This window comes from Drosophila arizonae, chromosome 2 (assembly GCF_054131065.1).
Source record: "Drosophila arizonae isolate 15081-1271.41 chromosome 2, UAZ_ARI_1.0, whole genome shotgun sequence".
In the NCBI taxonomy this organism is placed as follows: domain Eukaryota; kingdom Metazoa; phylum Arthropoda; class Insecta; order Diptera; family Drosophilidae; genus Drosophila; species Drosophila arizonae.
The window spans coordinates 24,298,779-24,320,178 of NC_142922.1; the positions used below are offsets into that span (position 1 = coordinate 24,298,779).

Below are 21,400 nucleotides of genomic sequence, written 5' to 3' on the forward strand. Positions count from 1 at the left end.
CAGAAGAAGCAGCCGGCTCGCACTCAACCCATACCCATTCCTGAGCACCTGCTAACCACTAGTCACAGCGTGTCATCCACGACGGTCGAGAGCTGATAGCATAGATTAGTTAAAGCCCAAACGCCTAACGTACACACATAGAACGAATTGTGACCCCCACGCGCACAATTAACATCCAACCCCAAAACCAATCAAAACCCCCATTAGGAGCGAAGCGCAGAGAGCGCAGCACAACTGAAACTCATTGCAAAACACGAACAACAGCCACCATAACAATAAGAATCACAAGGGCGAACATTTTTTAATTTATATGTATATGTATATGTATATATATATATATGTGATGATTAAGTATGGAAGCAAGCAAGGATAGAAGGGATCCGAAAAGCATGCAAAAATTAATTTATTAATGCTTTCACAAGCGATACAGACTCACCCAACTGGCGAGTACACTGAGAGAAAGGCACGTTAGGTGGTTACTTAATCAATGGTAGTAGAACACATACCACAGCATACTATACCATAGCTACTTATTAAACAAGTACGTTTTTATGGTAATTTAAAGGCTACAAAGCGAAAACTAAAAACAAAACTAAACTAAACAACATAAAAACAAAAATAAATACATAATGAAAAGCGCAAGCCAAATTGGCCGTCAGTTTGTCATAGCACCTAAAGTAATGTTACTTAAAACACACACAGACACGCAGACACAGACATATGTATGCTGTTTAGATATGTATACAGAAACTACATATATTTAACATAAATTTATACACACACACACACGCATACACACCCAGACACGTACACACATTTCTCTTTAGAGGGCAATCTAGAGGCAATGCCAGAGTGACGAATGTAATATTTGTAAAGTAGTTTTTGTGCTCAACGTGTTATTGCAACGTGTGGGGGAGCAGAGGCGGGCGGTCAGGGGGGCTAATGCGTCAGGTGTTTTAGTTAGCGTGTTAAGCAAATGACATAAATACTCGAACAACTTTAATGCATTTTTATTGATATACTTAACATAAATAAGTACATACAACTCTACATATATGTAACATACATATATTTAAATATATGTATACATGCATATATGTATATATTTATATATATTCATGTAAATGCTTACATAAATGAATGTACATTTATTCACATACATATACATATACAATTTTTTATAATTGCCGCACACTTTTCCTACGCTTTTCAATGCTCTTCAAACAATTCTGTTGCCTAAGTTTAAGTTGACTGCAATTTGTTCATTAGGATTTTGCGAACGTGATTATTGATATTTGTTGTTTTGTCATGCAATAATGTTGCATACATGCCACAGCCTATGCTCGAGCAGGAGGCCGTATGTGTGCGTGTGCCTGTGTGTGTGTATGTATACATAATGCAATTTTGCATGCTGCAAACGATGCCAGCTAATTGCTAATTGAGACGTCGGATAGTGTTTAAGAGTTCTGTGTATAAATGTGTAGTGTAGGCATTTTTGTAATTAGCAACAAACAATTAAAAATAAAGGAGAATTTATTATGTTACTCATTAAATGCAAATCGTACACGATTGCAGCTTCAATTCGAGACAAACACATTTAGTTGCAATTCAATTCATTTTTGGCACAATTAGCTAAAATTAGGGTATACAATGGCAACAAAGAAGATTAATAAATGAAAAACAAAAAGGACAAGAATCAACAATTTACATAAATATTACATTGAATGAAGCACAACCCAAAACAAAACAAACAAAAAAATGTCAAACAATATAAACGCCACAAGCTCGAAAAAAGCATAATTGAATTTTAGCACAAAGGAATCAAAGCAAGCGCCGAAATATTTATCTATAGTAATTAAAGGCATATTTATAGATCATAATAATAAATACCAGATATACAAACATAGTCTACTGTGTAAGAGCTATTAAATGCGAAACAAAACCAACATTCAACAAAGAAAAGAAACAAAAAAAAAAAAAAAACAATAAACGTATTTAACTACAACAATAACCAATTGTTCTTTTATTTGTAAGTTCAACATTATTGATTATATTGGCATTGCGATTATATGGGTGACCTGTCATTATAATGAAGTAACGCACTTACTCAAAGCTGGATTTCTTAAAGTTTACTCATAATTATTATATGATTAATGAAGTGAGTAACAAACGGGTCGAATCATTTAATATGCCTGCAGCAATCAATTTATGACGAGAGTGGGCTTATTATTTATATTATTAAATTCATTTTAATTTTTTATTAAATTCAATTATTCAATTATATTATCAATTATATTATATTATTTTTTATACATTAACTTTTTTCATATAAGCAACGGCTTCCGCTTGCATCTGGTGACCCTTGTGGTTAGGATTTCGCCCGTATAATCCAGCTCACACTCGGCGCCATTATTCTCGAAGGACATCTCGCCCAGAACGTACTCGGGATTAAGCTCGACGCGCAAAATATATTTTTTGTTGACGGGCACCGTGGTCACATCCACCCACTGGCAATCTAGGACATGGCTGTACACGTCCGAGCAGCCAGCGGTAATCCCTATCAATGTTTTAGCGTAAGCATAGCTCTTGTGAATAGGGATCAGTTGAAAACTTACCTTGCGTGGTATTGCCACACGTGTACTTAGGGGCCACGCCTAAATTGCATTCAGAGTCCATTAGACAGAAGGAGGCCTTGTGGCCCTGGGCCACCTTTTTGTACCGATTGTCGTACACGTCGAATGTGGCAAAGACATTCATGCTGTGGTAGTGCATGTGGCACTGATGCCACTCCCAGTCCTTGTAGTTGGCATAGGGACTAACGTCGGCATTGCCCACATTGGAAGCCTTGACTGAGAAGCGCAGCAGCTTGCGGATGGCGCTCGGATTTGTCCTGCGTATCACATACGCATCCTTCGACACACAGTTCTCCTCCATGGCACAGGTCAACTGAGTCATGGGGACCAATGCCAGGTACGCACTTATCTCGATGTCCGAAACACCAAGCTCCAGATCTGCCGATTTGCTCACACAGGCCACTGTGCTGACATTACGATTCTGGGCATCGCACACGGCCGGATATGTCGGTTCTCGGCTGCATTCCAATAACTTTCGCTCAGTGCCTCGACATCGCGTACCCACCAGGCCCCAAGGATTCGTATGACTACTGCCATGCTTCGTACTGGAAATCGCCATGGAAGCGTAACCCAAGCCTAGCTGCCGGCACACGACATTGCCCTCGCGGAGTGTCCAATGCGTGCTGCAAATGGTGCCCCAACTGACGCCATTGTCAAAACTGATCTCCACGCGGCCCTCGCGCAATGGCTGGTTGGCATTTAGAGCTGGGGCAGTCGAACTGGCCAGGCGCACTTGCATATTGCGAAAATTGTTATAGATATTCAGCTCGCAGGTGCACAACCCCAAGCCGAGCAACAACAACAGAAGCGATGCTATGTGTGACTCCATTCTCCGTTGGTTAACATCTACTGCGGTATTCTCAAACTGCGGAGAGGTTTTAAACCACTCCAGACAAAGACTATACTATTTAAGAATCAAAACTTAACAAGTGAAACATCTGTCTTAATTCTGCAGCCTAGTTGTGTAAATATAATGTGCATTGTATATTTTCGTTCAGCGCCGATTTACATATAAAAAAGCCGGCTGGCTGCCTCCTCGTTTGCATGTGGTTCCGTGTGGCTCTGACTGTCTGTGCGGTGCTCTTTGCAACTGGAGTGCATTCGTTTAACGTAAATATTAACAACAGAAACAACAGATTGTGCGGCTGTTATAACTCAAGCAGCTTGGTGATCTCCACTTTGAGCGCCTCTGGCTTAAAGACGCCATGCTCCGTGATGATGCCAGTGATGAGGGAAGCGGGCGTCACATCAAAGGCGGGGTTCCAGCAATTAATGCCCGGCGCCGCAATCCGATGCTCGCCCACATGTGTCATTTCGCGGTCGGGCCGCACCTCGATTATGATATGATCACCGCTGGGTATCTGCAGATCGATGGAGGTCAGCGGTGCAGCCACATAGAACGGCACGCCATGATGCTTGGCCACCACTGCTATTTGATAGGTGCCAATTTTATTGGCCGTATCTCCATTGGCAGCCACCTGGATGAGATAAAAGACACTGATTAGATGGCCAAGCTTATTCGACGGCTTGAGTAACTCACCCGATCCGCGCCCACGACAACTGCTGCAACATTCTTCACTCGCAGCAACGCCGCTACCATGCTGTCCAGCACCAGAGTGGCGGGTAGCTTCTCGTGCACCAGCTCATAAGCGGTCAAGCGTGCGCCCTGGTTATACGGTCGCGTCTCCGTGCAGTAAACATGCTCTGCAGAGTTGTAGTTGCTCGTTAATTAGAAGCTGCCTTGTTTGGACTGAAGCTGTCGCTTACCTAGTTTGCCTAGCTCGCTTAGGTTCCGCACGACGCCCAGCGCTGTGCCATAACCTGCTGTCGCCAGAGACCCCGTGTTGCAGTGCGTCAACACACGCACAGGACCAGCTGTAGCCACTCCCGTCGCCTCTGCCACATGCTCCAGTATGGCCTTAGCTCCATTAGCGCCAATCGCACGGTTATCGGCAATGTCTTTTTCCAGCATGGCCTCGGTGGCTTTCAGGAATCTGGAATAACATTTTTGTAACTTGTATGCTCTTGACTATTTGTCTTAGGATTTACCGTTGCTTCATCTCTTCCACCGTTATGGCATCATCCTTGGTGAGCTCGTTGGCTAGCGTGATTAGCTCGTCGGCGGAAATTTTCATGTTGACAGCTGTGGGCCGTGCGGAAACCAAATAGTTAAGCTTACCTTCGATTTCCTGACGCAGCGATTTTTTGCTACTAAACACTTCTGGATAGATTTCAACGGCCAGCGACAGGCAGCCCACAATGGCAATAGCCGGAGCGCCCCGCACCTACAAAGATCGTAAACAAAACAGAAACGGAGACGCAGACAATTACTGAGAGGGTACGAATGCGGAATGTATTTGGTATCATCTGCTGCTGCTGCTGCTGTTGTGTCAACGCTCTTATCTGGCCATAAACTCTTTATAGTCACATTATATAATGCGACTCGGAGTCCACGTGATGGGCCGCATACGTGCTCTTTTTACACAGGCAACAGTAAGCAAATGCAAAGAAGTCTCTCCCTCTCGCTGATTTTATTTGTTTTACTAAAATTATAATAAATAAAAATAAAAATGCGGCCCAGCGTATGCTTCTCAATATTCCGTCTTGGTAATATGTAGAGGGCACCCCATTTAAATGAGAAATCCGCAAACAATTTGCTGTTGGGCAAGATGCAATTAATTTTGATGATGATGTGTGCAAGCGTTTTGATGCTTGGCAGCAATCTTCAAGATTTATTTAAATGATCTAAAAGAAACCTTTAATTGCGGTATTTATAGAGCGGACAAATGGCTATTTGAACATAATTCAAGAGGAATTTCATTCGGTTGAGTGCGAATCGACTAGATGATTATTGGTGCTCACCTGCATCTTGTTGATCACCTTCCAGCCATCCTCGACGCCACGCACCGGCAGATACTTGGAGACGACGGGCAGAAGCAGCTGATCGAGTATCTCCAGGCTCCCGCGCTGATATTTTATGGATTGTAGGCTCATCCTATACAATTTGTACTATACGACTAACTGCAACAGACATTAGAAGACAAAATATTAGCAAAGCTTTAATGGCTTGAAGGCCAACGCAAACAAACCAATTCAGCGGGAAGTGGCGGCTGCTTCAATTCCTATTCAGCGGGCGTCAGAGCAACAGCATTTATGTCAGAATTTATGACCAGGGCGCAACTGAACGTGTGTATGTGCGTCTGTATGTCTGTATTTATCAATTGATCAATATTAATCAAATGAAACGCCAACGCCAATTCTAGGACAGTCGAAAATTGCTGGGGCAGATTCAGACAACGTCTGACAGGCAAATGCTTCCCTTAGCTACTGAACGATTGCGATGCGAATGGACCGAGACCAATTCGAAAACAGTTTGGCAAAGAGAGAGAGAGGGCGGCGCAATTAGCTGGCTGAGGGGAGATGGGGGATGGGAGAGTAATGGGAGGCAGAGTAAGAGTGAGTGAGAGAGGCTAATTGTGAGAGTGCTGGGATTGTGTGCTAGTCTCGAGTCTAGGGTCTATCGTCTAGAGCTCATCGCGATGGCTAAGCGATTAATTCAACTTGTTCAACTTGCGTATCCGTTGCAAATTGATAAAGGCGTTGGCAGCGTTGACGGCAAAGCTGATGCCGACGCCGACGTTGACACCGACGCTGGCGTTGCTGTTGACGCCGGCGTTGCTTTAGCCGTCAGCACGTTGTCGAGCATTTGATATTTTTGCTTTTATATGACAGCAGACAGCAAATCGTACAGCGACGCTTATCTCGAAAGTGAAATAACCCTGCCAAACACATGCATACACACAAATATTTATATATGCGTATATGTATGTGTATCTGTTTGTAATTTGAACGCCTTGATAATTCTCAGAGAAGCGTAATTTATGCGCCTGCAATTAGTTGTGCGCGCTGTAACTGTCAACTAAGAAATTGGCGCTGGTTCGATGCCAAATTGGTGTTTCGACAAAAATGATGCATACACAAATAAACACACGCACACACACATGCATCTGCACACAATTGCATGCATATTAGCGGCATGCAACTGGTGGTTGCGACCAAGTCAATGCTCAGCAGCACGACCTTTATCAAAGCATTACTTAACACTACAATAAATACATTGCCACTCTCTTTTACACTTGCCTATTTTACAGAATTTTGAATGGAAAATCGAACACTAGATGTAATAAAATTTTTTTTTAATTTTAATATGTAAACAGAAAAAGGTAAACAAAGCATAGGCGAGGTAGCAGACTGTATGACCAGTTTAAAAGAAAACAGTGTGGCCTGCTGCCCAAGAATGTTAAGTTTTCGATAGCAAACATCTGATGGGCGGCAGCTCGATAAATGCCTTATTTGCCAAGCCAATATTACAAATTGTAAGAAATGTTATGAAACAGCCGGCTTTACTTTTACCACTAGTGCTTTTACTTACTATTTTGTTTACGTTTCCAAATCTTGGAACAAGTCTTATATAGAATTCATCAATGGTTTTGGCTAACAGGAACTTTTACAATATTTATAAATTTGTATTAATTTGTTTTTTTTTTTTTTCAGCATTCCAGTCGGCTTCGATCCTAACCGTGAATTATAATTATTAATTTATGTTTTGTGCATCACTTTTATAACCGATAAATTAATTTCTTGATGCACGACACTTGTTGCTGCGAAAATATGACAAAGCTTATAGAAATTGTATTTTAACACGTAACATTAGGTTAACAGAGCGCGTTTTTCCACAATCATATTAACAGCGGTATCGATATCGATAATTTGAATTGCATTCATATTGTGATACGAAGTTCTTACGACTACCAACAGAGGGCGACAGCTTTGCGGGAATTCAATAATTCCTTCAAAAATTCAAAATTTAACTAATCAATTTTGGAAGAAATATGGTCAGCCGTATGAGACAATCACTTTACCGCCTCAAATCAAACAAGACGTTGTTCATGTTGTGCGACATACAAGAAAAGTTCAAACCCGCTATTCCCTTGATCGGGGCGGTAATAGAAAATTCTAAAAAATTGGTAAGTTTTACTTATTTATCCTAAATAGAAAATAGCTTAAGTTTTAGATAGAAGCTGGTAAGGTGTTGAATGTTCCATTAGTGGTTACAGAGCAATATCCCGAAAGACTGGGCAGCACAGTTAGCGAACTGGATGTGAAACATGCCTGTGCCATCGTGCCAAAGACAAAATTCAGCATGATTGTGCCGGAAGTTGAAAATATGATGAAGAATCTTTTTAGCGATAAGCCCAAGACGGCGGTGCTCTTTGGCATTGAGGCAAGGTTTTCATATTCGAATATAATGTATTTCCGTTTAACATTTTGAATGCTCCGACAGACGCATGTGTGCGTAGAGCAAACGGCCTTTGACCTCGTCAATAACGGAATAGATGTGTGGCTGGTCGCTGACTGCTGTGCATCGCGTCTCAACCAGGATCGGGACTTGGCACTAGGGCGACTGCGTCACATTGGTTGCATAATATCCAGCACGGAGAGCGTGATCTTCAATCTGTTGTCCGATAAGAACCACAAGTCCTTCAAGGAGATAGCGTCGCTCGTAAAGAAAGTATCAGCCGACTTGAAGCTTGGGCTACCCACAACGAGTGCCAAGGACAAGAAATGATATGGGCAGGCGGCGGCTTTAGATGTCTATTCATTTACCATTAAGGTAGTCTTTTTGTGTAGCTCATAGAAATTATGAAAGAATTGAGCAGAGATAGGGCCTGCCTGTCCTCCGGCCAGCATCGTCATCTCATAAACATTTTGCCCAGCGGACAGCTGAATGGAGCGTTACCTCAGCGGCGCCTTATAAGCCAGCCAGGCGGCCAGCCAGCCGCAACAGCAGCAGCAGCAGTAGCTTGCATTGACGCCAAGCCTCCTTGCTGCCAATTTATGCGAAGACTTTTGAGCGCCCCTTGTACGACTATTCCAAGGCAGTTAAATTTCATGATGCAATCGCAACAACCTCCGTATGTTGCTTGCCTACGCGCCTACGGCAACCGCTAGGTGATGGTGACAATGTAGCAGGCGTCTGATTGACTCATAACAGGCCAAGATCACAATCTCATCTGCATGCCAGGCAGCCAGATAGCTGGCTAGCTATCCAGGATAGTTGGCTAGCCCCCTCCGGTCTGTTGGCAATTTATTTGTCTAAGCCCTGCCAGCTGAGTGCCAGCTCGATTGGATCGCAAGTGAAACTGATGGCTACGGCATGATGGCACGCGATATGCAAACAGCATGCCCAAAGATCTGGCCAATTATGCACCAGCTCGCTTATCTAATCCCAACAAAATATTAAGCTGCAGCTCAGCCAGCGGCGCGACGTGTGAGCAGCTGCAAGAACGGCAAGCGACAGTGCAACGGTAACATGCGTAAAAGTTGGCCAGCTCCAGCTCCAGCTGCTAGCTGCCAGCGGCCAGCTGACTGCAGGCTGCAGCCTGTTGCGAATCGCTGACGCAGCCAGCGGCCATAAATTTCCGGGCCGAGGTGCGCCAGACCGGTTCGCCAGCGTGGCATATTAATAAATTTTGGCTGAGCAAAACGATAAAAATGATAAATCTGTGAAATTGCCCAACCGTGTGCAAATGAACAGGCGATCAGGCAGGCCTCAGATCTGCAGCTCATCGCAGCTCGACGGCCTGGGATTTATGTGTCTGCTTGCCGACAAGTGGCAAGTGGCAACATCAGCTGCAACTGCAACTGCAACTGAGCTAGAGCGAACTGTAAACAAATTTCAAGCCAAGCTCACCGAGGTAGCTATACGCTTATTTCGATTATTTAATTTATGAAATAACATAATTAAAAATATAGAGTTGAAGATTGCGATGAGAAATCATGTTAAAATACTATAATTAAATATATATAATTATAATATAATACGATCACGTTACGTTTTGTCTGCCAAGTACCCGTCCGCCCTATAACAGTACCTGCAATACCCTTTAGCTGGCCATGTTGCATGCCACCGCATTTGCCGCCAGAATGTGGCCGGCGAGTGTTGACAAATGTGAGAATCTCGAGCGGCGCTTCAAAGAGCCGTTGCCTCGGCTGTGGCAGGAGTTGCATAATTTATGGAGATGTTGCTGCCTCTTGCCCAAATTAGCCAAATATTGCCCCGAGGGTCGCTTTGTCTGTGTAATGAGATAACAGCAGCAGCAACAACAACAACAACAACAGCAACTAGAAGAAGAACAACAGCAGCAGCAGCCGCTACAACTAATGAAATATTAGTCTAGATGAGGATCATTTGCATTTCCCACACTGGGCAGGCATCCAAAGCTCTTTAGTAATTTAGTAGTTAAGCAATTCATATGCAGCAATTAGTTCAATAATTTTATGCTAATTATGCACCTCAAACATTTCGGTTCTTTGGCACCGCCTGCTAGTGGGCGTGGTTGCATTTGAGTCTAGCGGCCATAGGGAATTTTTGCTGTCTCTCTCTTTCTCTCTCTCTCTCTCTCTCTCTCTCTCTCTCTCTCTCTCTCTAGAAGTGAAGTGAACTCTTTCCGAGTCACCTGTTAACCCAGTAAAATGCACGCGGCCGCCGACCATTGACCAACAATTAGTGGGCCGCTGAGGTAGGAGAGAGAGAGAGAGGGAGGACAGTGAGATCTGTATCAGTGCAGCGTACAGCGAGTACTACTTAGGAGCACCGTCTAATTAGCATATTAGTTATTTACAGCATTCAGAAGGGGCTCGCTTCAATCGTGCGGCTGCCCCACGGCATTTGGGGCGTTCTTTGGGTGTGTGAATGTTTGTATACGAGTGTGCTACAGTATTATAATTAAGTTAGAGTTACGGCTCTGGGCCACGCTAAGTGGTCGGTAAGCAGCCAGAGACATGAAACCATAAGTACAGTTAGACTATTAGCCAGGATATGAGAATTTCCATGTCATGCAGCTAAGAGCAAATGTCAAGTTCTAGGACAATGTGCCTTACAGTCTTTAGCGATGCAAATTTAGAAACTAGTTTAGTGTACATTTAATATTAAATAGTCGGAGAAATATGTAGGAACTAGATCTGTGGAAAGCCAAACTTAAGAGTGTGAACTTCTTAATGAATCTGAAAGCTTGCAGGTGGAAGTGTTGCTGTTTACACCAAATACTCAAACTGTGATCATTGGAATGCAGCTCAAACTCGTTTGAATTGAACACTAAAGATTCCATATGCAACAGAATCTCTTGGTGGTTTCAGTGGTATAGAAAGTGGGTATGAGTGTAAAGTATGATATGCAATGAATGTGCAAGTGGGAATAGGCATTGCAACTATGCATGTTCCTAGTTGAAATGTTATCAAAAGAAAAAAGTGCAAAGCTGACTTGAGATAAGGAATCTGAATATGCTTGTTGCCTATCAGACTTGACTATCAAGCAACTAGATCGAGTAAAGATATGAAGTGCATGCTTACAGCAGAGCCTCAAATGTTTTCACCGCAATTCCAGCGCCAGTCTTATCCCAGCGGGCCACTCGCAATAGCCAAAGCAGTTTGTGAAAGGCGTACATGCGTTTCTTGATGTATTTACATATGTAACTAATTTGCTTAAAATTGTATTTTGGTTGCGACAAGTTGCCGTAAATGCGTCGACTTGCTTGCATAAAAACAAATAACAAAAAAAAAAAAAAAAAAAAAAAAAAAAAAAAAAAAACCAAAACAAAATATAAAGAAAACGCCGAAAGTAAAACAGATAGAAAAAAATCCAGAAAGATTTACAAATTTATGCTGAAAACTCGCTGTTGTAGCATTTATATGGGCAATTGGCCAAAATGTTGGCCAACTTCAACACATTTGCGTGCTTTATCTCTGTCGCCGTCGTCGTCGTCGTCTTCATCTCCTTTGCGGTTTTGGCCTTTGTTGGACACATCAAAGTGACTTGAGTCCCATTTGACTTGCAGTTTATGCAGTTACAGTTGCCAAATTTGGTCAATTTCACTTGTTCAGTTCGAAATTTATGCCATCTTGGGTAGAGCTTGACTGGAGTGCAGCGACTGATGCCGCCTTTGCGGGTGCTGCGAGGTGGGCGCCTAGCCTAGCTACGCAAATTAAATATGCATCATGCATTGCTACGTTTACTTTCTACGTTTATTTGCATATCAACAGGAGATATGCAACTAGAAGCCATTGCCAAGATATTCAGCATTTCATACTTTATATGTGGGACTTTTTTCTCTGCACATCCTGTATGCCAATAATGGCTAAATTTTATTACATTGCTGATGCTCCAATCCCGCATACCAATTGGACTTTGTTCCACAAACCCATATTTTGTTATGAGTTATGCTCAGCTGACAGAAGTCAATCGTACATAGTTACAGCAGCTTGTGAGGAAACAAAGCAACAAACATATTATACAAACACTTTAACAATGATTTCAACTGAGTTCTTCTCACTTGATAAAATTTCCCTTTGACTAATTTACGGCCCAGGTAGACAGCTTTCTTCGCCCAACCCATTTGAATCTGCTTAGCGAAATCCACTTGGCAAAATGTCAAAAGGCCTGGGATGCTCAATCAGGGAACGTTTGCTGTTTCGCCGACAGGCTCATTGCACCAATTTGTCAGTGAGTCAAAGCATTTTGTCACGATTCGCCATAAACACCTTGTGGAGCTGAGCCCCCTCAAACGATTATAGTTATTAAATCGAAGTGATTTGTGCACTTTGTGCACAAAAGAGGCCGCCGCTTAGGCCGGCATTAAGTAAATAAATAGAAAGTGAAGTTGTGTGCCCCGAGATTTTCAGCAGGTCAATCGATAGACCCTGCCAGACCCACACAAACACAACGAAGCCAAATGGATTCACTTTTCAGACTGAAGAATAGAAACGGGCTAATGATAATGTTTGCATTATTCCCGTACAGTCGAACAGCAGATCAGCTGTAGACATAATGAACGCTATTACGAGTCGAGCGCTTCTCTATGTGAGACTCCAAAAACGAGTCTGGTCTCGTTTATAGACCAGCTCCCACAATAGCTGGCGTGTAGCTGATGCTGCCTCTGCTAGCTCTGCTGCCTCTGCTGCTGCTGCTGCTGCTGCTGCTGTCAAATGCAATCAATTAAGGTTAATTTGCAGCCACTTCCCAAATTACTAGCACAAATGGGTCTCGAAGCCACAGCCGTAGTCGGGTATTGGATCATTGGAGCTGTCGGCCAGCCGGCTATATGTGTCAGCGGATTGGCCAAAAATTATAAAACAAAACAAATTTGTTTGCGGTTATGATTTGTGAAATTCCACTGTTGGCTGAGCCGACCGCAGAGGGGCACATGCCAACGCCAACACTCGCTGGGCCGTGATTAATGGCGTGTGGAACATAAATTTGGCACTGCTTGTGGAGCAAACAGCAATGTGGGCAATGCCTTGTGGCTGCTCTTGCCCGGCTCTGATCTTGTATGCGGTGCATGCAGTCGCGGCATTGATTTTGCACAAAAGCATTTGCCAGTTAGCCAAGTTGCTGCGCTTGTTGGCCTGTCAGCCAACCTGACAAAATTGACAGCCAACACTGACAACGGCGACATGGACAATGGAAGCGGCCACAACGACAACAACGACAACAGCGAGAAACAACAGCAGCAGCCGCCAGCAGAGGCAGCGGGGAGTGGGAGTAGCTACAGCGAATTTGGCCAAACGGTAGCCCATGTTTGACAATCAAATATGGGAACGGCGTGCTGTGTACTACCTGTGCCGTGACCCATATCAGTCATTGGCAAGCCAAAAGTTCACCGGGTCGTGGGCAGGCATTAGGCATTAGCATGTGCCATTGGGCATATGGTAACAAATGGCATATGGCGTATGGCATATGAAAAGTGAAACTTCTGGCTGCTAGTCAATGGCCCGGCCAAATAGAAGAGAGACACTGCTAAAGCATATTGGCCAAAAACAGTTTCGAACTGACCTCATTGAGCCCACGCTCAGCACAGCTTTTGGAATTCACGGCAATGGCTCAGTGGCTCACTGAGTGAGTGAGTGAGTGAATGAATGAATGATAGCCTGCCAGAGCCAGTTGCCGAATTGCCAGTTGGACTTTTGATTATCTGGCCGGGTGCCTCAGCTTCAGCTGCAACGGCGGCTGTGCCTGCTGCAGGCCGGTTTCGCTGGCATATAAAATGTGTTGACACGAAAGCGCAGCGAACAACCGAAACAGGGAATTCTGAAAAATAAAAAACAGCTCGAGCAACAACAACGACAACGACCATGACAACAACAACAAGTGAAATGCTGAAATCTTATGCTGATTGCCAGCCTTAACAGCTGCCTATGTAATTTTTGCAGGGAAACAAAAAGTGAAGGCGTCTCCGAGAGCATCTTTCGTTGCCCGAACGTTGCGAACGGCGCAGGCACTTTCATTAAAAGTTTTGGCCAATTCGCAATCATTAAATTGCAGCCAGAATTGCTCAAAGATAATTTTGCTTTTTTGGTCATGCATCAACTTCCTGGCTGTAAAGCAAAGTCAGAGCGCAAAGACAAACCACTCAATTGAGTGAGGCAACTGTGGCCACTGAGTGGCTCATTTTTTGCTGTTTTGTGTTTGCCGGCGAGCGACTCGAAACGGGTTTTGGCCTGACTCAAAAACCTCTTTGAGTCTGACGCTGGGCTGGGCTGAGCTGGCTCTGGCCCGGCTCTGAATCCAAAGCTTTCCATCAACTGCTGCGCTGCTCTTTATTTTAATTTGCGCACCTAAGTAAGTGCCCGGCAAGTGCTAATGAGACATAACGACGTGGCCGTCGCCAAGGCCAAGGATCCATTTATTATTTGTAGCAAATAGCAACAGCTGCGCCTCGCTCGCGCCTGGTTAGAGCTGGCCTAAGCCTACCCAGCATTTGGCATGCCAATATTTTCTAATATTCGCAATCATTTAACTTAATGTGCGCTCATTTATTTTGCGTGCCGCAGATGCTGGCCGGCTTGCGGCTTGCGGCTGCCGGCTGCCGGCTGGCTGCAGCAGTCCGACTGCAAGTTGGAGATTTCAGTTAGATCGGGGCGCTCATCGCTGGGCAAACAAAAGCAAAAACAAAAACAAAAATGATGTTCAGTCCCACGATATTCGCTAATGAGCCTGGCCAACGCAATGTGGGCGTGCCGATCGCGCTTCGCCTTCGCCTTGGCTTCGTGAGCCACCACCAGCGCAGGCATCGCCACCAACAACAAACAATTCAATTTTCGTGGCCATCGGGGCGGACCACCAATTTATTACCTAATGCTGCCAGCGTGCGTTAGATCGCACTCGAGATTGCCAAGGACTGCAGCCAGTTTCAGCAGTTGGCAAATATTTATGAACAGGCAGCATAAACTCGCAGCACAGCCCCAAGGGCACTTGCAATTTGTCACTCGCAATATAAAACTATATGGATGGCGGTTTAACTTATGTCTGCGTTGCCCATGTCGTTTTAAACACCAAGTGCCGTTAGCTCAAGTGCTGCGCTTCAGCCTTTGAAGACTGCTCAACCCGAAATCCGAAATCCGAAACCGAAACACAAATGAAAATGAAAATGAAACAAAAGACGCAGCGTGAAAATGAAAACGTTTGCAACAAAAGAGAAAACAGTGTCCAGCATGTCTCTCTCTCTATGTGTGCGTGTGTGTGTGTGTGTTTGGGACAACATTTGGGTTCGTTCCAAGTGTTATGGCTGTCAGTCACTCAGCTAAACGGCCAGCTAGTCAACTAGTTGGCCAGCCGGGCAGCGCACCGCAGCCGCAGCCGGTGGTTTCTTTGGCAGCTAGGGCCGCATGCGTCAGTGGGTCAACTGGGTGTCTGCGGGCAGTGCGTTTGCAATTGGCGGCTAAATGCTGAACAAATATTAAATCTTGCTAAAAAAGAGGCTGTGTCAAACAAAAGACTTAAGACACGAACTTGACAAACGCACTTGCCAAACAACTTCAAAGGCGGCCGCGTTATAGCCCACTTCTAACAACCAAAAATCAGCATTACATTATGGCAACAATGGCAATAGCAAAAGCAACACAGAAACAACATCGATGATGGTCACCGAGTTTGCTTTTTTGTTAGCTACTCTCTGTCCCCCCTCCACCCTACACACACCGATTTTCCCCGCTCGATGGCATTCTAAGAGCGCGCGCGCACGCTGTGAAAGTCTGGTCTCAATGACAAGAAATTCTAGTCTTCATAATGAGGCTTATAAATGTTTTTATGGTCGTTGCTCGACAGTCGCGAGTAACAAAAATACCCGCAACAATAACAATCGCATGCGTTGACCAACAACAACAACAGCCGCATCAACATCAACAATTTGGCATGTGCACATTTATAACATTTCTTGAGCCATCGCAGAGATTGATAAACTTTGTTATTTGTAGCTGCGGCTGCGTGGCAAATTGGCCTTTTAATTGCTCCGTTTCGTCTTGAGTATTATTTATTTCTTCCAGCTCTAGCGACTGCAATATCTCCGTCAATTATGCAGCTGCATTTGTGAGTCTTTTCTTTCGCTAATCTATCGAACTGAAATAGTTTTCGGTAACTAAGTCTACTTCTCTGGCAATGGCAGATGTGTTCCTAACTGTTAATTGCTAGCTCTATATCTCTATCAAAATTACATATATTTTTATAATAATCTTTGCTATTTAGTGTGGTTTTGCATTGCGAAGTCAATTATCATTCCAGCAGCTGTCAACATTTATGGCTTATAGATAGTCTCTGATGATGGACCAATGGTATCCAGCGATTGCCAGTTCCCAGGCAGGCGGTGAGTCTCTTTCCCTAATGCTTGGGCCACCGCTGACCACTTCTTCCGCATGTGTGCGCTCACATATCCGAACATATCAAAATGAGCAGCTAATGCGAGTTGATTTGCAGCGGCAGCACTCGCTGCTTCCTGGGTTATGACTTCTGCGGCTGTCAGGCCGGCGATCAACGGCTGCTAACTACAAGCTAGCAGCGAATAATGCCAAGAATTAGTTGTGGAAGAATTAACACCACCCAGCAAACGGCATTGACCACAAGCCTGATTGTGGGGACTAAAACGGCAAGTGGAAGCATGGAAACGTGGAGACTGAAAACAATTTACGCAAACCGTACGACGAGGCGCGCTTGGCTTGAGATTGACTTGGCTTGGCTTGGCTTGGTGGGCCAGCAGGTGGCCGAGTCCAAGTGCATTGACTGCCGGGGTGCAGTCGGAGCACCGGCAGCCGACTAAAAATATAATCACAATTGGAATTGGACTCTTAGATGGTTCTTCTTCTTCTACTGCTGCTGCTGCTGCTGCTTGGCTGACTACATACAGATTGATTTGTTTTGCAGTTCCGTTCTGAGGCCTCGCAATTTACCATTTACCAACTACCATTTGGCATTCAGTGTTTACTGTTACCTGCTGTAGCTCATCTCAAATTGATTTCTAATACGGCTGCTGTCACCTTTGACACGTTTCGTAACGGGTTTTCTCCATTTAACTGATTGATTTTAACCAAACGGACTGCTTGGATAACTAAGCAAATGTATTTTATCATTTACCATCTTGGTATTTTCTTACAATTTTAGAATTTAAAATAATATAATTATATACATATATACATAAATCACTATTTTTCTATAATTATCTTTTTAATTTATTCAACAATTTAAGCTAATCAATAAACTTCAGCGAATCATACATTCTTACACGAAGTACTTCAGCTTATCAATGGGCAATGGTACATAGAAAACGAAGCACTAGCAACTGCTGCAGGATGAGGGATAGCAGGAGGCGGAGCTGTCGACAGCTACGACGAAATCGTTTACAGCTTCGTCACACGATTTGTTCCGAGTCGTTTGCTTTGGCCACACAGCTGCATGGGGCAATCGTTCCAATCGACATGTAAGGCCCTTAAAAGTCATGTTTGTTGCTTTGCTCTCCTCTGTTTGCTGGTGGTGTTGCTGGCGTTGGTGGTGGTGCTGGTGGTGGCGGTGGGCGTGGCATAGGCTGGGCCTAGGCCAGCCGACCGCAGACCGCACAGCGCAAACGTTTTTGGCAATTATCAAGATCATGACTGGCTCTTGTACTTGACTGTTGTCTGCGATAGTCGTTCGTTAGAGCGCTCGGATCCCTGGCTTTTTGCGTAGGCCTTACGGCACGGGCGCGCCCTTGAGATGCTGGCAATGCCCCCAGCACGGGTGCTGCTCGCGGTGGTTCCTTGTGTGGTGTGGTGCTGCTCGCAGCCTTATCGAGTGGCCATTAGTGTGAAATCGTTAAATTTTTAAATGCCACCACGTTTTGTATCTGCTTGTTGGCTGTTGTTCTAGTTTTCTCTTTCGCTCCGGACACTTCGAATATCGTACCAATTAAATTGGCTAAGAACAAACTGGCAATCTGGGCAGGTCAGAAGCTTTAATCACATTTCAAGTGTTTGCTCTGCAGTGTTGTACGATTAATTAGGCAATTAGAGTGTTAGCATGAGAAAGAAAGAGAGAGAGAGAGAGGGAGAATGGCAGAGAAGATCCACAAAATTATAAAACAATTCCAATGCTGGCCGCCTGTTGCCAATATAAGTTGATAGTATGGCCGTAAACAATCGCTGGCAACATGTTACTGGGCTCGTCAACAATGTTGCCAGCAACATGTGCCGCCAATTTGCTCGGCCTGCCAATGCCTGTCAACGGCTACTGTCGCCGGCCCTTAGCATTGCCATCGTCATCGCCATCGTCATCGCCATCGCCATCGGCAACTAGCAACTGGCAACTGACATGTGGCATTGGTATTGACATTGGCAATTACATGCAGCTCACGTGCTGTCAAAGTTGAAAGATGACAAATCAACTTGACAGCGACAGCGTACCAATTTGCATGGCAAAATGGCCAAGCGAAAGATTCAAACGAATGATGGCAATGCAAAACGAGAGCAATGCACTCATCCCATCTGCTAACGCTCTGGTGGTGTTGTTGTCAGATCGTGGTTGCTGCTGCGGCTGCTGCGGCTGCTGCGTGGTGTAGTGCCAACCACCTTGACGCCTGGCATTGTGTAATAATTGGCAGTTCGTGGAAAGCTTCGATTTTGATAGCGATTAATTGGCTCGCTTGTTGCGGCCGCCGGCTGGAATGCGGCTAAGTCACTTGGAGCCCATTGCTCCAGCCGATTGCATTCAACTCAAATTAGCATATTCGTTTATGGCAATTGCAGCCATTCCATTTCTAATTCGCCCCATCAGTCCACCCAGCACAGCCGCTCGCACTCTTGTTTGTCAATCCGTGAACTGTTTGGTAATTGCGATTTGATGGTTCCATCATAGTTAAATATTATGACAGCCATATAAAAGCGAATTGCAGTTGGCCACCGCGGAGCGACGACAGCTTCCGTCAATTATATGGCCGATCGCAGGCACTCTTTTGGCGGAGGCGACTCAGCTGGAGTAACTGCACCCGCTGTGCACCGGCACTTGCCACGTTTCTGCTAGTCGAGTGGGCCCTCAATATATTTCCATCTTACTTTGCGTTTCGCCGTTGCCGCCTAATTGAAATGGCCAACTCGCATTAATTACCCGACGGCCTGTTGATATGACAGCAATCTTTGGCGAAGGTCTGAGAGGGGGAAACGTTAGAAAGGATGCCTAGGAGGTTACCCTTGGAGGAGACAATCAACTATTGCAATTCAGGTACATCATCAAGCAAATATATTATTACCATATAGAGCCGGTAACATTTTTTCCACCTGTTGCACACAATCCAAACAGCTTTATTATACACTCGTTCAACCATTGGCGATGCGGGCACAAAGAAGAAGAAATAGTTTTGTACATGCTTCGATTCCTTTTCTGAATTTCTCTTAAGACTTTTAGCTTTCTTCTAAATAGATTTATTTCTCATTATAAATCGTTCATCCCATTTCTTGCCAAATACTTTCTTGTTTTTATAGTAGCTGCTGCCTTTTACCGGACTTAGTCTGCCTATGTCTGTCCGTTAGACTGTTGGACTGCTAGACTGTTTGTTTCTTTGCCTGTTGTTCACACGACTTTCATGTTAACAACTTGCTTTTGTAACAGTAAAAATCAATAAGTACCTGCAGTTTATTACGTCGCCTGGCACTGAGCTAAATAGCTTTGCCGCAGAACATGTAGTAATCATCATTTAGTGATGATGTTGCTTTTGTGCTCATGTTGCTCTTGTTTCTTTTAACAAGCCATTTGGCATTAATTTTTGCCCATATGCAATGCCACTGAATGCACCAGGGACTCTGTCTCTCAGTCTCGGACTGAGCAAATATGTCGCACAGCAAAAGCAACAGCAACAGCAACACGACGATAGCAACAACAATAACAAGAGGCACGACAACGTCAGCAAATTAGTGACATAACTTGCCCGCTGAACACGATTCGAATGAGCTTCAAGCTGGGAGGCCGTCGTACAGCCAACGGCTGCCCTCGTCTCCCGCCGAAAAGAGGATCGTAAAGAATGCACTAATTTTCAAATATAATAACATTGCTCGTGCGCTCTCATATTTGTCTGACCTTTGCCATGCCACCTTTCACCAGTCCGAGCAATGGCAGTAACAATAAGAGCTCAACTGCTATCTTATGTAAGCATTGCAGAATCTTTTTTCGGGGTTAAATGCCCATTACAAACAATTTGGTAGGGGCCAGTTGAATAACAGCGCTGAAATTTGTTTTCAAATTATTTAAGTCGAGCAGCGGCCAAATTACCCAAATTAAAGTAACATAATGCAAGACGTGTGGGTGGTTGCGGGTCAAAGCCACAGCAGCAGCAGCAGCCATAGCCACCGCATCACTGGCCGGACAGAGTCTCTTGCTTGTGGCTGCTGTGGCTGCAACTAGTTGCTCTGATTTGGAAAATTGCTCAAATTGAGCCGTTCCCCAAATGACCGATGATACATGACAATTTCAAGCGGCTTCACATGGGAACTCCACGAGTCGTAGGCGGGCCGTACAATGAGATTCCTACGAATTTTCCAAAATCGAAAAGTGCATAATTACGAAAAGCTTGAGAAACTTGTCAAAACATTCAGTCCGAAACGAGTTGAGAGAACTTGTCAACTTGATGGGATCGACTACAACAGAGATGCTTGGGCAGTCAAAACAGCTGCAAAAGTAAAAGGTAAAACTTGATGAAAACGGCTAGAGAAATGCCAAGAAAGTTGTCTTTTGATTGGGAATCTAATATAAAATAATGCGCTTTATGTGAATATGTTTTATTATTCAAAGCAATCAGATGCGAGAGCTTAGTTTCATTTCAAATACTTGAGGAACACTTTTCAGATATCGCGTGCTATTTACTCTTCAGCCCTCAGCAAATAATTGAAGAATGCAAGTGTAACGGACCGCGCACTCGAGTACCTTCGGGAGTCGTAAAGATGACGGAATGTTTGCACTCAATCACTTAAATAGGACACGGAGCTGAGCAGCTTAAGCAGCAGAATATATCAATATACCTTTCTAGCTACATGCATATTTCACACTTGACATCTACTCGAGGGGCTTTGTGCCATCCAAATGGACAGTTCATTATGTAAAATTGTTGACATGCGCCATAAGTCCATTCACTTTTTTACATTTTTTGTTTTTTTTTTTTTGTTTTTTCTTTTGTGTGGGCAACAGCGCAACGGGAGCTAACTAAATAAGCTCTTAATTAAGCACCTACGTCAAGTTGTTGTTTTACATCCTTTGCGCCGCTGCAGCGGGGAGGGAGAAAAAGAAAAGCCAAGCAAGTTTGTTACCTGAGTCTTTGGTTTTGGCGGCTGCGTCCCCAAGTAGGTCAGCTGGGATATTTATGCCAAGCAAATTTTCTTGTAAAACTATTGCCGGACAGGAGTGCATAGTGTGCATGCATAAA

The 21,400-nt window shown here is 44.2% G+C and overlaps 4 protein-coding genes across 9 annotated transcripts in view; 2 read left to right on the plus strand and 2 right to left on the minus strand.

The window, feature by feature from the left end:
• The window catches only part of Gprk2 (G protein-coupled receptor kinase 2), a 57,258-nt gene extending 55,247 nt beyond the window's left edge, over positions 1 to 2,011 (plus strand). For all 3 annotated transcript variants that reach the window (XM_018000157.2, XM_089461948.1, XM_089461947.1), the window contains one exon: positions 4 to 2,011. In XM_018000157.2, coding sequence (XP_017855646.1) covers positions 4 to 96 — 93 coding nt within the window. In that variant the 3' untranslated portion in view covers positions 97 to 2,011. The remainder of the gene's footprint in view (positions 1 to 3) is intronic.
• A 212-nt stretch (positions 2,012 to 2,223) lies between these two features.
• On the minus strand, positions 2,224 to 3,510 carry Loxl1 (Lysyl oxidase-like 1). Its single transcript, XM_018001672.2, has 2 exons — positions 2,616 to 3,510; positions 2,224 to 2,557 (listed from the first exon to the last, which is right to left on the minus strand). Exons 1-2 carry the CDS (start codon positions 3,460 to 3,462, stop codon positions 2,325 to 2,327), a joined length of 1,080 nt encoding a protein of 359 aa, XP_017857161.1. The 5' UTR covers positions 3,463 to 3,510; the 3' UTR covers positions 2,224 to 2,324.
• Positions 3,511 to 3,576: 66 nt separating this feature from the next.
• LOC108609082 (methylthioribose-1-phosphate isomerase) lies at positions 3,577 to 7,208 on the minus strand. Of its 4 annotated transcripts, none has more exons than XM_089461951.1 (7): positions 7,066 to 7,207; positions 5,723 to 5,841; positions 5,496 to 5,654; positions 4,683 to 4,918; positions 4,401 to 4,627; positions 4,174 to 4,337; positions 3,577 to 4,111 (listed from the first exon to the last, which is right to left on the minus strand). In XM_089461951.1, exons 3-7 carry the CDS (start codon positions 5,625 to 5,627, stop codon positions 3,782 to 3,784), a joined length of 1,089 nt encoding a protein of 362 aa, XP_089318077.1. In that variant the 5' UTR covers positions 5,628 to 5,654; positions 5,723 to 5,841; positions 7,066 to 7,207; the 3' UTR covers positions 3,577 to 3,781. The 4 variants fall into 4 exon arrangements, with proteins under 4 accessions (XP_089318077.1, XP_089318075.1, XP_017856261.1 ...); XM_089461949.1 differs by lacking the exon at positions 7,066 to 7,207 and adding an exon at positions 6,774 to 6,923; XM_018000772.2 differs by lacking the exon at positions 5,723 to 5,841 and having other exon boundaries at positions 7,066 to 7,208.
• A 170-nt stretch (positions 7,209 to 7,378) lies between these two features.
• On the plus strand, positions 7,379 to 9,515 carry LOC108609638 (isochorismatase domain-containing protein 1). The gene is made up of 3 exons (XM_018001362.2): positions 7,379 to 7,660; positions 7,708 to 7,917; positions 7,978 to 9,515. Exons 1-3 carry the CDS (start codon positions 7,526 to 7,528, stop codon positions 8,260 to 8,262), a joined length of 630 nt encoding a protein of 209 aa, XP_017856851.1. The 5' UTR covers positions 7,379 to 7,525; the 3' UTR covers positions 8,263 to 9,515.
• The last annotated feature ends 11,885 nt before the right edge of the window (positions 9,516 to 21,400 follow it).

What these genes read in the sequence shown, in the direction of transcription:
- Loxl1 (XM_018001672.2), bottom strand. Translation starts at nt 3,462, where the DNA reads ATGGAGTCACACATAGCATCGCTTCTGTTGTTGTTGCTCGGCTTGGGG. An exon ending in GTGTGGCAATACCACGCAAG is followed by an intron (nt 2,558 to 2,615) that starts GTAAGTTTTCAA and finishes AAACATTGATAG; the next exon opens with GGATTACCGCTGGCTGCTCG.
- LOC108609638 (XM_018001362.2), top strand. Translation starts at nt 7,526, where the DNA reads ATGGTCAGCCGTATGAGACAATCACTTTACCGCCTCAAATCAAACAAG. An exon ending in TAGAAAATTCTAAAAAATTG is followed by an intron (nt 7,661 to 7,707) that starts GTAAGTTTTACT and finishes CTTAAGTTTTAG; the next exon opens with ATAGAAGCTGGTAAGGTGTT. An exon ending in CGGTGCTCTTTGGCATTGAG is followed by an intron (nt 7,918 to 7,977) that starts GCAAGGTTTTCA and finishes ATGCTCCGACAG; the next exon opens with ACGCATGTGTGCGTAGAGCA.
- LOC108609082 (XM_018000772.2), bottom strand. Translation starts at nt 5,627, where the DNA reads ATGAGCCTACAATCCATAAAATATCAGCGCGGGAGCCTGGAGATACTC. An exon ending in AGGTGATCAACAAGATGCAG is followed by an intron (nt 4,919 to 5,495) that starts GTGAGCACCAAT and finishes CGATCTTTGTAG; the next exon opens with GTGCGGGGCGCTCCGGCTAT. An exon ending in AAGCGAGCTAGGCAAACTAG is followed by an intron (nt 4,338 to 4,400) that starts GTAAGCGACAGC and finishes ACAACTCTGCAG; the next exon opens with AGCATGTTTACTGCACGGAG.